General features: G+C 37.0%; 1 protein-coding gene across 8 annotated transcripts in view; it reads right to left on the bottom strand.

Moving 5' to 3' along the window:
• LOC102306641 (histone-lysine N-methyltransferase 2C) overlaps window positions 1–14630 on the bottom strand; it is an 88388-nt gene that overhangs the window by 69890 nt on the left and 3868 nt on the right. For 7 of the 8 annotated variants that reach the window (XM_005912732.3, XM_005912733.3, XM_005912736.3 and 4 more), the window contains exon 2: window positions 3840–4028. The exons of the other annotated variant lie outside the window; for it this stretch is intronic. In XM_005912732.3, coding sequence (XP_005912794.1) covers window positions 3840–4027 — 188 coding nt within the window. In that variant the 5' untranslated portion in view covers window position 4028. The remainder of the gene's footprint in view (window positions 1–3839; window positions 4029–14630) is intronic. 8 annotated transcript variants of the gene reach the window in all.

Here is a 14630-nt window from a genome sequence, read left to right as displayed (position 1 = left end):
CTGTAACGTAATCGGCCTACAAATGCGGGCACAGGAGGATGCGGTTCCTGAAGTTGGACACGGCTGCGATACCGGACACTGCTTCTTCTTCTTCGGGATTTAACGGCAGCTGGCATCCTTGTACATGCAGTGCTGCCATCTTCTGTTTCAGTCCGCTATTACACTCTTAAATCCTACTACTTATTCCTGCGTCTTTTGGGATCTTACAAAGCTTCAAACGACGCATCGACTATTAAATTAGTCGTCTGCGATTTTGATAGTCGACGTAATCGTCACTAGTCAACTAATCATTGCAGTCCTACATGTAGTATGCTTAGTACATGGCCAACTGCTGCTACTACTACTACTACTATTACTATCTAGTAAAATTTTCATTAAATACAATTTTTATCTTTCAAGTATTTCTAGTATCTAATAGCAGAAACCAAGCCCAAATTGATATATGAGCAGTTATAAGCCTATGATCACAACCTGAAAACATAGCTGTTGGCAGTGACGTCTTTGCACAGACCACCATACAGCATCAAGCTGTATATTATATTATTCAGAACTAATGAGATCAAATTCCAGCATTCAGACAGCCAGTTATGTCACTGACAAATGCAAAAGACTAGTGTTCGGGTACCATACCCTGCACAACTTCCCCCCACAGTCCTACCACAGGGAGAGCGAGCAAGAGAGACAGGGAAAAGAAAAAAAAAAAAAAAAGAAAAGGTGAAAATAATGCTCTGGTAAGTAGTCCCAGCTAGCACAGTGCTGCCTGGAAAACCTGACAAGGATCATGTTGCTCTGGAAGAGATGGACTAGCAGATGGAGCATAAGCAAATCTAGTAAATTCTAACCAATCAGGTCTACAACAGCGATTTATAGAGCATCCACCTTTGTCACAAATCAATACCCTTCATCACACTTATCTATGACAATTTTAAAATTAAAACATACACCACAGAATGAAGCTGATTAGCCTATGAGAACAATTAATTGGTCTAGAATGACGTTATAAGTGTTCACCATGGTTCAATTACAAGTTACAGTACAGTTTAGAGGACCAGCCATTCCTCATTAGCCTGTAGGCTTTTATGACCAACAGTAATTAGAAATCGGGATGAGTAAATTGTCTGAATTCACAAAGCTGTAATCACTGTGTTGGGGGTGTTTTATGGAATATGAGCTTGCAATTTAGCTTTCAGGAGGTGTTTGTATCTAATTAAATGAAATCTGAGAGGGGATAAATAATTGTGGCAGAGCTAAATAAGTGTGTAATCAGCAGCCTATTCTGCAAAAATAATGACATACTTTAAAATATATACAAATTGTAATTCTATTCTTGATTCTTAACAAAACCCTAGCCATTACAAAGATATAAATAAAACTGCTGATGGTTAGTTCGTGACCAGTTAAACAACATTAAGTATTTCAAGTGTGTCCCTGGTCATCCTTCTACTGTGGCATTAATGTATTGTCTGAATACTTGGAGATTAAACGATCCATTGGGAACAGGGTATTAAGATTGAATGAGAGGACAGACTGAGGAGAGAGTTAAGAACCTTGCGGGCATTATTTTACAGCTCTAAGATGCATTGTATGTTGCTAAGGAAGTCACGGAGAAGCAGGACACCTTGCACGGAGCCTAAACATCTGTGGTGGAATTACGTGAAATCAAGCTGCTAAAACCCCAAGGACTTCTACAAAGGACTTAAAGTAGTAACTTATGCAATGCTAGAATGACCATAAAATATTTTGTAGTTTCAGACTACTTTAAGTAAGAAGTGGTCAACCACGGTACTATTGAGTACACTGCAAAAGGCCCCCACTTTAATTCCAGGAGGAAACACAAATCCCTTTGGATTCAAATAGGAGCAGCCAAAAGTAGGTTCAGACCACTTTAAATATGCCACATATAGTATAAGGACCATTTTCAGATTTAAACTGAGGGCTTTTTTTCCCCAATGCTTCCTATGCACCACCTTGATATTTTTGTTTAATAACATGGGATTAAGTTTTAATGCTGTCTCTTACCACGTAAGCACTGGATTTAATAAGCAGTAACACAGAATGGGGTATTTAAGCTCATGACACCTGACAGAATTTGGAGGAGAAGCAATAATAAAAGGCAAGATCACCCATTTTTCCAAAGCTGGTTTTGTGTACTTAACTTACCATGAATAATAAATACATAAAAATAAAAATAATAACCAGTGAAAGATTTTAAGTTACCACTGTTACTATGATTTCTTAGGTTTACTGTAAAATTTCACATAGAGTGATGTACATGGTGGCAGGAGTGCAACGGTAAGTCTCACCACAACCATCTTATAAAATCTTGCATAGTTTTCTGGGGTTTTGTTATCAAGTTTACAGTGTTATGTAAAAGTAAAGGGGTTTAAATACCATACATGACTTTCTAAAGTCTACGAGTCCGATTCAGCAAGTTAAATTTATTTTTCACTCTGTGTTGCAAATGTCGGTTACAGAACTGTAGCCTAATTTTCTAAACTTTGATCACAAGAATAGTTTAAGAAGAAAACCATGTATTTGTAATCATTTACGCATATCAATTCTCGGTTGTGGTGAACACTGCAGATCTACTCCACTGTGCCCATTGCAACAGCAACAAACTCCCAAGGCTTATTTTTGGCCAAATATTAAATGTTGCCCAGGTTCAACACCCTTAATCATTGCTGTGATCGCATTCAGCAAGAATAACCAATTCAGCAAGAATTAAGTAATTCCCTATTCAATTTTATTTATATAGTGCTGAATCACATAAAGCATCAAGGTGTTTTATTTTGTTAGGTAAAGACCTTACAATAACACAGACAAAATTACAAATTCAGATGACTGCATGAGAAAAAGTGCTTGGTGACAGTGGAAAGGAAAAAAACCCTTTTAGCAGGATGAAACTTTAAAAAAAAAAAAAAAAAGCAGGCTTAGGGACAGGCAGCTATCTATGCAACCAGTTAGGGTAAGAGGAGGAAGACAGCACAAAAAAACACATTAATGGAAAAGAGACAGAAATAAAAAAAAATAAAAAAAATCCACAAAACTAATGATTAAATACAGAGTGGTGTATAAACACAGTGAGAGGGGAAAAAAGTGAATGAAGAAGCAGCGCTCAGTGCATTAAAGGAAGCAGCCTAGACCGATTGCAACGTAACTAAGAGGGTTCAGGGTTACATGATCCAGCCTTATCTATAAGATCAAACAGTTTTAAACGTAATCTTAAAAAGTAGAGAGGGTATCTATCTCCAGAATCCAAACTGGGAGCTGGTTCCACAGAAGAGAGGCCTCCCAATCTACTTTAAAATATCCTGGGTACAACAAGTAAGCCCACAGTCTGAGAGCAAAGTGGTCTAATGGGGTGATACGGTACTATGACATCTTAGAGATAAGATGGGGCCTGATTATTTAAAAGCTTAAATGCGACGAGAAGGATCTTAAATTAGATTCTGGATTTAAGAGGACGATAATTAAGAAAATCCAATATGAGAGACATATGGGTATGTCTCTAAAACCTCACCTGCGCTGTCACTAAGGGGAAATGGTGAAGCAGGTAATATCAGATATTTAAAATATATAAAGTTTGAAAAGAATATGGGATTCACACTTCTTTTTTTGGCTCCGCACATCTTATGAATCCAATGTCAAGAAAAATTTCAAGACTAATTTAAAGTCTAAACCTAAGCATTTTATAGAGGGGGTCCGGCACCAGACCACTGCTTACAAAAAGTATTACATAAAGTTACTGCACTAGCAATGCTAACCAATTCAGCAAGAATAAGTAATTCCCCGAGCTTTAAAAATACAAACTGATTTGAATGTCAAAGGTAAAAACCTACTTTTTTCTGTTCTTAGACGTGGATAAGGGTGGTGCCTGGGGTAGGAGGGCAGCAGCATCCTTGCGCGGCCTGCCACGTGGTCGCTTGTCTGCGTGGGCAGGACTTCCTGTGGACGTGGCCCCTACACTGCTTGATGGCGGTGAGGGTCCCTGGTCAGAGGGCTCCACAGTCTTATCCTCTGATGACATTCTGAAAAACCGTTAAGAAAGACGAGGTAAGCAATGTTTGGAAAAAAGCAAAACGGATGCTGATTTGCACCTAATCTGAATTTATATTAACAGGTTTTAATTTAGTACATGTCTAAGACGCTATTTTTAACTGGTAAACATGGAAGTCCATGTGTTTTGAATAATTTTTGATTTATCTGTAAACTCAAACAGCGTAGTCTGAAAGCTTTTGTCGCCTTTGAAATTTTCTGCATTTTATTCAGACAATTAAATTGATATCATCTTTTCATATACAACTACTCTGATATGTTATTGAAAATCAGACCCTGGTAGCAATATTAAACTCAAAGTCTACTTAGGAATGATACATGCTCAGCACACCTAGGTTTTGATGCACATAGTTATATTCAAGTCTCTCCAGAGATCCTGTATTTGGTGTGGGTCTGGGCTCTGCCTGGAGCAGGGTATAAATAAGGTGTGTCCAAAAAGGGAAAAAATGAGTACGCCTCCCAACACATAAACTGGTACTGATAAAGGAAAAAAGTGTGCTGATGATGTGTAGGTAACACATTCGTACTTTTAGAGAAATTTAAGTTTGAAATAGTGAGTGCAAAATCTGTCTTGCCTTATTATAAACAGCACTAATTTCAGTGTTTCCTGCTCACACGCACCTATTGAAATTAATCTATTTGACAACATACTTTGTGGATAACTGCTTACTTCATTTTACTTCTTTGTGATTTTATCAAATTAATTTGCTAGCATTTGATTATTTTGGGGCAGTTTGAATAAGTGTGCTGTAAGTGGCTTCCTGTGGAAAAATGGCTGCTCTGTTATACTTGGAGGTCTCTACCAATAAGACTGTGCAACTAACCCCCCAAGTGTTATCACAATTTTGTCTTAAAAAAAATCCCCCCAAAAAACCCTCAATATCTTGACACCCCCCCCCCTTCAGTTAAATTACTAAATGGTAGAAATTGTGTTTAATAATTGCAATCTCAACATAGACCAAATACTTAGAATTGAGTTCTTTTGGGTTTTTTTCCTACATAAACACCATTCCTGTCCTCTTCACAAATTCTGTGAAAATGCATCATCTTTGCTTTTGTTTTCATTATTGTGTTTTGTAACTGTTTTGATATGTAAACTACTAATTAAAGAAGTATGTATACTCATTTATGGCTGAAAATGAGAGAGGAAATCACGTAGTTTGTTGTTTTTACAGGCAACTCTAGATTATTTGCTATTTTTAGATTCTGTTCTCTTTTTCATAAACAAGAGCATGTCTGACAATTCACTTTTATATACAGTGCCAACTCCCATCTAAAGCTGCCTCAAAGTGCTCTACATGGCAAGGTGAAGACCCAAGACCCTAATATGTTAGAGGAACCCCCCCACCCAATGAATCAGTGCACATGCTTGGTAACAAGTGGGAAGGAAGAGCTTCCTTTTAACAAGAAGAGACCTCCAAAAATCAGGCTCAGGGATCTGCTGTGATTGGTGGGGGATAGAGGGGATAGAAGAGTACAGAAAGGCAAGAGCAAAAAGGGGAAGAAAAAAAAAGCACACACGGGAAAGTTAACAACATACAATAGTGTAAAAGAAACTGACATGCTAACCATTAACAGAACTTATTGAGCACAAATTGATAATTTACAACTTTTGTTTTGACCTGAATACCTGCGAACACCCGATTTGTATACATGGTTGCTTCATTCACCATTTAGCCAAAAGAGAAACCAAACATTTGCCACTGACCTTAGCCAATAAGCTCACCAAACTTTAATGGTGAAGATTTAGCTTATAATAATTTTATTTGACTCATGTACAACATGCAATAGTTATCATATTCCCTCTTCTTTTTGAATCCTTTAGGGGGGGAAAAGGTGACGAATGTAAAGCTGGCTTCTTTGGTCTATCTCAATTTTTAAAGAAAACCCCCCCCAAAAAAAACTTTCACAGAGATGTTTGTGAGCTTACCCCAACTGCCATCTACTACTCAGTGTATCCTATGCATTCACTTTGTTGGCTAGCTGTAAACAGTATGCAAGAAACTTGTTTTGGGAACTGTGTGTCTTGTTTTGTGATAGCTGCAGCATTAGCCCGCCCACTATGCCTGAAGGGAAATGAAGTAGTGTGCTCAGGAAAACACTGCGCTGCTGTTGCACATAAAATGCAGAAATTACAACTTTCTTTGGAACACTGTCATTTCTCAAACACTGGTATTAGTCATAAATTTGTGTTTTTAAAAACAGCAGAGTATTGCAGTATCCTTCCGGTACGTATACCATGCAAAACTACATTTAAAAAACTACAAGGCACAGCTTCAGTCTACCCATCCTGATATAAAGACCTGATAGGTGCTTCAGTTCTGGTTGGTGTTCCCAAACTTCCATTTAAAAACAATGAATGATGATGAATGATGAATGCTCTTGGGCATTTTCATTTTCCAGAAACTTCTTGTATATTTGCAGATCTGTTTTAACACAGTTAAAACCTTAAAAAAAAAAAAAAAAAACTTAAAAAGACACAACCAGTGAGGATATGTCTCCAATCTATAACACCCATCTAGCCGTAGAAGCCTGATGTTGTCTTTCAATCTTCAGTAGCATTTAATAACACTGCTTTAGTGTTGTCACTGTGCCTTACTGTGTCCAAATCAATTTTTAAAAAATGAACTGAATTCATGTTAGGACTTTTGATTACATAATTTCAAATAATTGGTTTTAAGCATTTTTGAGGTGGCTTATCTGACCAGAGACATCTCAAACACACCAAGATTACAGTTTTTTGGTAGAAGCAAACTAGGGGTTTAGAGAAAATCAAAAAATTCAATGCTGAGCAAAAAATTGTTTGTTAGCTTTTGACTACTGTAAGTACAGTGCAGTAGGATTTCTACTTCTTACTCAAAGCCATCTGTAATCACTCCACATACAGCCAGTCCACATTTTCTATTCTCTGCAACCCACACACTGAAGGAAAAGCCACTACAAAGCACTCAATGGTAAACAATGGGAATACTGCCCTTTACTTGTATTTAACAATACAAAGTAATTTTGAGATGGCAGGATTGTAGTGGTAAATGGACTACAATTCTAGTAAGACTAGAAATAAATGAATTTAAGCTTTGCTAGACCATTTATAACCATGCTCAGATTCCTGCAAACCTCATGTTTCTGGTAAATTTTTAAACCAGTTCATAAGAAAAACTGTACGGCTGGAACAAAAATACTGGGTTGACTGTCAGCATCTAAAAGAATAAAAGTCCCAGAGTAGCTGTTTTATTTAAATGTTTTTATTTTTAATAATAATAATAATAATAGATGCATGGAGGATTAATATAGCTGATCACAAGAAGATGCATTTAGAAGTGGCAGATCAAAAATGTCAACACCTCTCATGCGTTATGGTTAAAATAGGGGAGACGTTTAGCAAAAGATATGTCTTTCTGCAGTTTTCTACACACTTGTTTATACTTAAAAAGAAAACAAATAGTCAATAACGCATTAAAGCAATGTACTTTAAAAACTTGTGAGCAACTTTTAATTAAAATATAAATAATTAAAAAACAAACACTTCAGTCTAAAGCTATGATGTACACCCTGCTATATATGCTATAGACATTGGAGAGTTTGTAAACAATGGTGTCACAGCCATTCAGCCTAACAACTCTGTGACAACACCATTCTTATATATACACTCTAAAATATTTTTCAGCTTACTACTTGTTAGGGTACCAACCAAGTTTTATCAGCTCTACTGAGTATTGATTCACACTAAATCAGTGTAAATTTTGGCACCAGAGCATAACTGGGTTAAAAGAAGAAAGAGAGCGAGGGTGCATGACATCAGTCCAGTGACATGTGAAGAATCGACACCGGACAGGACAATGGCGGTGGGGAGTTAGAAGCAGTCTCAGCCGTGGTTACACTTTTTAAAACTCAACTGCACAACATCTGTAGCACACACTGCAAAGCTGGTTATGGCGACACTTCTAGTCTGAGAAAATACCTGGTCAAACACAAAATACATCTAAAAGCTGAAGAGTGTGTTATATTTGACAGCCGGAAAGCAAATTCAACAAAGGACCTGCAGCTAACTACGAACCCTGGAATGATGGGCAAAGTTTAAGCTGTCAATATCTCTGTTAATCAGGTAATCAGGCTTTTTCCCCTCTTGCATTGATTGTCACTTTCACTGGCTGCACTGAAATTTTTCATCAGCATGCTATTTACAGTAAACACATTACAGTATGTCCAAAATCTTGATTTCTGACCATAACTAACAATAGGCCAATATTACCATTTAATATTATATGCAAACACTGTAACAGGAACACTGTCGTAAAACTAACCGAGGCAGCTGGCAACAGTGTAGAGTGTACAATCTTATCAATAAAAAAAAAAGTTTCAGCCAATAATTATGGAATTATTTTATAAGAGAAGAATTTGAATTTGTTTTAAAACAAGCACTAAAAAAGGCACCATTTGTTAGGGGTACCAAATTCCAAGTACTTGTATCAATTCAAACATGAATGGTAGCCAGCCCTGATTATATAAAAAAAAAAAAAAAATTGTAAAAATTGTTTCCACATTGGCACATACAGGACAATGAGGCAGATATATATCTGACATCAAATCATAGAAAGCTCAGTGCTGCTAAATTAAAAGAAAAGATCTATTGGCATGCAATTATAAAAAAAACAACAAAAAAAAACAGGCTGACTCTGAAATATTTAGATATCAAGTTTCGCATTACCATCTGTAATCAAAGTAGTCCAAGTTATAGATGCCTTTTCTACTCTCAGCACTCTTAAATACAAACCACATTCACCCCTGTACACACGCTCATATAGCTTTGTTCAATAGCTTTAACCTCTTTATACTAGAGCTGCAGCATTTGATTGTTTTAGTAATTGAGTAATCTATTGATTAATTCATTGATTAATTGGAAAGAATTAGGAAAATACTTTTTTTTATTAATGAGCAATAATAATTACTGAAAAAAAAACCCCACAGGTTTTGAACTGCTCATTTGTTTCCATTTTAGTAATTGCAATGTTTTGAAGTTTAACTTCAATCAACATCTGTTAAAAAAAACCCAAAACAAACAAACAAATGTTATGATGGTGTAGTCATTAAGTCATATTAATAACAACCTAACAACCCCCAGGTCAGTGGCTCCGAGTTTCATTGATCCATGTACATTTTTATTGGCTTGTGAAAAAAAGCTTTTATTTTCACATTTTGAAATATTAAATCAATTTCATTAATACAATATTTTATTTCACGTTAAATCTGAAAATGTTACAAAAGCCTTATGGCCTGGTAAACCCCATGCACCCCATTAGACTCAGCACTGTTTGTTGCACGTATGTCTTCCATGTAAAATAGGACAGCTGACATCAAGCTGTATAGTTTTAACATGCTGTCAGACTAGGTTAAAACAAACAGCCATGGATGGAGCAGCTTCAAAGTTTGCTTTTCTTCAAGTCAGAGGTTGTTGATCAGGTGTTTTGAGGAAGCACTCCTACTAGCTTTTTCCCAGTGAAGGCTTTAATGGTGATTACAGGAACAGCACTTCTGATTTGGACGCTAGAAACTTGTTATCTTTCACTCAGCCTGAGCTCAAAATCTCAGTAACAGCTCCACCTCTTTGTTCTTCTCTGTGTGCGTGTGTGTATTACTCAAATCATTGCATCTACACGCACACACAAACTCTGTTGGCTACATCAAAGGCAATTCAATACCATCGTCCTCAACATGTGGACTAGAGGAGTCTGGGACTGAAGTACTAACCTTCTGATTTGTACCATATTTTTCGGACCATAATCCGCACCAGATTATAAGGTGCACTGTCGATGAACGGGTCTGTTTTCATACATAATGCGCCTTATAATCCGGTGCACCTTAAGCGAAACAAAACAGTCGGATAACTCAAACTTTACTCATTTTTCTTGCTTCCTCCACTTCCGTACCATTGATTCATTAATGTTCAATTCTCTCACAGCTGCTCTATCCCCATGTTCTTGCAGTATATTAATGACAAATCTTGTATTGTGGATGGATCATCTCAGTTGTTCTCCTGACTGAAGGTTGGTCCGTTAACAACATCCTGTCATGCGATTGCATTTGTCCCTAACCATCGCGAACCCTTGCGTTAACTTTTATCGAGTGGAAAAAAGTTAGCATTCATTCTCCAGCTTCATTGTGTTTATGTTATGCTAACATAGCTGTGTCCCTAGCAATCACGTTGCACATCATTATATACCAGCTCGTCCAACTTCAGTAACCCTAAGAAAAGTCGCTGCTGTTTAGTTTTCTGTCGTGATAGCAGAGCTGTATGTTTTAATTTTTTCAGAAATCTCTCATTCAGAACATTTATCATTTTATTAAAGATGAACGAATTTAGACTGTTTTTAACACTGTGATGCCGCAGTGTTCATTTGACTTTGGAACCTGAAGCGGACGGAGTTTTGGATTCCGATTACTCCATTAAGCAGTGCGGCTTTGTAGCTTACCAAAGTCATACTAAAACCTTTTGACAGATTTTGAGTGCCATGTACCACATAAAATCGGTTCGAGGTCAGTAAGCACAACCAGAATTCATACATAAGGTGCACCGGATTATAGGGCGCACTGTCGATTTTTGAGAAAATTAAAGGATTTTAAGTGCGCAATATAGTGTGAAAAACACGGTACAAAAAAATGCTCTATGGCCTGAGCCACAGCTACTCCAATACTGACTAATCACATTTTGCTTTCATGTGGTGATATCAATGTGGAAAGCAAATAAAATGTATTGGCCAAAGAGCTTCGGCCAATATGTTATGACAAGTGTTTTAAATGCCACTTTATAGTTCGGAGAAGCTGTGTCAGGTCGTCTACCAATCAGAAGGTTTGTGGCTCGATTCCCCGGTTACTCCAGTCTGCGTATCGAAGAATCCTTGGACAAGATACTGCACCTCAGGTTGTCCCCTGATGCATCCATCAGAGTGATGTTAGTTCAGATTTGTTTACTACTACAATAAATTGTACTGACAGTGCTCAATTAAATACTCACTGGTGGAAATCAATTATGACACCCCCCCTGCTACACTGGAACCCCTAAGACACTGGCTGATGTTTCCAGAGGTTAAGCCATCAGAAAATAGCCCAGCATATCTTAGTTTTTTAGTGATTGACATTTTAAGGAGCCAGAATATGATATAAGGGCACATGAAAAATGTATTAATTTATTTAAATGTATAGATCAAACTTTTTTCATTCTTTGGGATATACTGAGATATAGGGCAGACCATATCATACCTTTCACGGTAATACCAGTATAATGTTGGGCAACGATAAGAAAATGAAATATCGCAATAGAATATGGGTAAAACGCGCATGTGCAGTGCCTTTGTTTTCATACGCACATGGCGGAAAAAGCATGGCAGTGATGGAGAATGAGAAGGGCGAAAGCGGAACGTTGAATGAAACAGATGAATCAGAATTGGTTTGTAAAAATGCTGCAACTTCAGTGGTGTGGCACTGGTTTGGCTTTCGTCCGTCAGATACACAACAAAGCACTATTTTTGGTATGCTAGCGGGCCATCGTTATTACTGTGTTTTTTTGGAAAATACGGCACACTTAAAAATCAATCCTTTGATTTTTCTGAAAATCGACAGTGCCCCTTATAATCCCCTGTGCCTTATGTATGATTTCCGTTTGTGTTTACTGACCTCGAAACGATTTTACGTGGCGCTCGAAAATCTGTTAAATGTTTTAGTACGACTTTGCTAAGCTACAAACCCGCACCACTTGATGGATTGTCAGAGCATTACGGCTACCGTAGGCAAGAGCCTCGCGGAGTGATACGTACTGTGCTTCAACATAATGTTAGCGTATTGTGCGTGCGTATATCTATCTATCTATATATATCTCCTCTTTTGAAGTTTTGTGGATATTATACATGGTTATGCTCAGAATATGTTGGCCAATTTCCACTGGAAATGCTTTTGGTTAAACTGTCAGCATGGAATTTGCGTTTGCACCGTTACATTTTTATATAACTTTAATGCACATTAAAAAAAACCCAAACAACTGCTTGTTTAAGTGAAAATACATTGATGTTTTTTGGGTTTCTTTACAACTCCACAACTTTATTAGTGCAAAGTATTTTGCCTAGTGTCAATTATATCATTATCACAAATTTTCAAACGTATATCGTGATAAATATTTTTGGTCATATCGCCCTGCTCTACTGAGATAACTTTTTCAATTTCTGACAGGTTGACTTCAGATTTCTGCCCATATAGAGTACAAGTGCTAAATTTATAAGTTGAAGTCCTTTAATGTGTAAGCCAACATCAAGCAAAAGTAAATGCTGCAACAAAATATGAAAAAATACATTCAAGAATAGAGTTTTATTGCATTTGTATTTATTGGTAAAATAATAAAGGACAGGTCCAACATCCAATTTTTCTCTTTATTCATTTAAAATATTCACCAAATTTATTTGCATTAGTTTCACTTCAGTTCAGTGTGAAAATCATTACAGTGCACTATGGCCATTAACAGTCACGCTAGTTTCTTTTTTCGCACTTTAAGTTCTTCTTTCCAATACGTTGCCTGTGAAGTGGTGCTGAAATAATATTAATGGAGTTAATGATAAAACATTGTGTTACCATACATGCAAGAAGCATTACACTGAATATACAGCAAAAGAGAGGAGCCAACACTGGCGTGTTCTGAACTCATGAGATGCGTCAACTCGCTTGAGTACAATAGACAATTAGGCCAAAAAGTATTCCAAATATACAAAGAAAAGCTGCTGGTGGTGCAGCGGTCCAACTGATCGCCTTCGGCTCTTAAGTGTCTCCTATGATACATTAGCTACACTGCTAGCAACTCATGTACTGCAGCAGCAGCATGAGAGTAAACACAGAACATAAGCAAGAATAAAAATTAAAATATCAGCTGCAAAGATCATCACTTATCTAAGGATCACACTGATATGTGGCTGGGCAATTCAACAAAACCAACATTTAGAACCTCTAATCCATATAATCTTGACCATGTCTGTCATTTAATTTTTTATTAAATTCTGTTAATACTTCATTATTATGCACTGTTCTCTTTAAAACATACTACCGAGTGTGTTCTCACTTAACTCCAGTCCAGTGTGCAGTACGGAAAATTGAAATACAGAGCAGATGGACAACTTGAGCAGTGTGTACCAAATAACAGCACCATGTCCATTGTCTGGACACATTTTATGCTTTAGTAAATACAACATAAACCAAAAAGAAAAACTGTTGTGGATCAAAAGTAATGCCACCAATCCCTTGCACCTTGAGCATAATCATATTACCGAAAAAGATACCCCAGTTTTAGTAGCTGAGCATATTTACAGTACAAGCCTAATGAACTATATGCCTGTGCACGTGTAATAATCATTTACTAGTCAAGAAGTCAATTAATCTGGACACTTTACAACCTTAGATCCATCTGATCCAAATATTGTTGCATCCCTGGTGTTTGTAAATTTCTCTCTCTTGTTCGTAGCTTCTTAACCATGAGTGAGGTGGCTGTTCCATTCTGATATTAGATGTAGTCTACTATGTCAACTAGAGCAAAAAAAGATGAAATTGAAGGGGTGTGCTCCCTTGGTCTTGTTTTTTGCTGCTCTACTATAATGTGAAAATTGGATGAATTAAATTTTTAGTAGTGCATCCTTTCCTTGTGGTTGTGAGCCGCTTAAAATGTTATCAAGGATGCCCAGTGGCCAGAGGGCCATATTTTGCACATCCTGTCAATAGCCGATGGACTGCCAGACTGAATTAAAAGACACTCAAATGAAGATACTTGAGACTGCCACTTCAAACCATTCAATGATACTAGTGCAACATAAGAACACATTTGCATTTATTATCTTCCTCCACTCTTTAGTTTTCTTTCTTTCTTTCTTTCTTTCTTTCTTTAAAAATTCATCACCAGTTACTAGCATTTGCCTGGACACACATCTTCTATACAAATCTTCTCAGTTGAGCAGCATACTAAGACTTAATGGAAATTCATAAATTTCCATGTCAGCATAAGCACTGCTGTGGTAGATGCTTGTGTAGATCTGGATCTGGTCTGCATGTGTACATGAATATTATGAACACATTAATCTGGCTACAGTAAGTGTTGCAGAACAAGTCTTTTTCTTATTACTGAAAGTAACATGGTTGTACGAGAGGCACAGATCTTTGTTTATCTGAAATAATATTACACTGCTATGACCTTCTCAGTGGCCATTTCCAGATGCTCATCCTGCCCAGCCCATTTAGGGCACAAAGACCAGACTTGCCTTCCGTATAAGTAATACTGCAGTCTATACAGGATGTATAATAGCTTGTATGCAATTTCTACTTGAAGCATTTTTATTAAGGCTTCAAATCTCTTTTGCAGACATTTCGCTTGACTGAATTGTGAGTACAACGCTGTCAAAAACTGACTTCATTGCAATACCTTGTTGTGTTAACCAAGTTCACACAATGATGGCTGATGGCTTTCATTGCCAATGTTGACAAGGACAAAGTTAAGTGACTATGTTTTTTTTTTTTGTTTGTTTTTTTAAACACACACACACACACACACA

The sequence above is a fragment of the Haplochromis burtoni genome, unplaced genomic scaffold (assembly GCF_018398535.1).
Source record: "Haplochromis burtoni strain Fernald_Lab_line unplaced genomic scaffold, NCSU_Asbu1 Contig_3, whole genome shotgun sequence".
Taxonomy (NCBI): domain Eukaryota; kingdom Metazoa; phylum Chordata; class Actinopteri; order Cichliformes; family Cichlidae; genus Haplochromis; species Haplochromis burtoni.
This window is presented reverse-complemented; position numbering and strand designations above follow the sequence as displayed.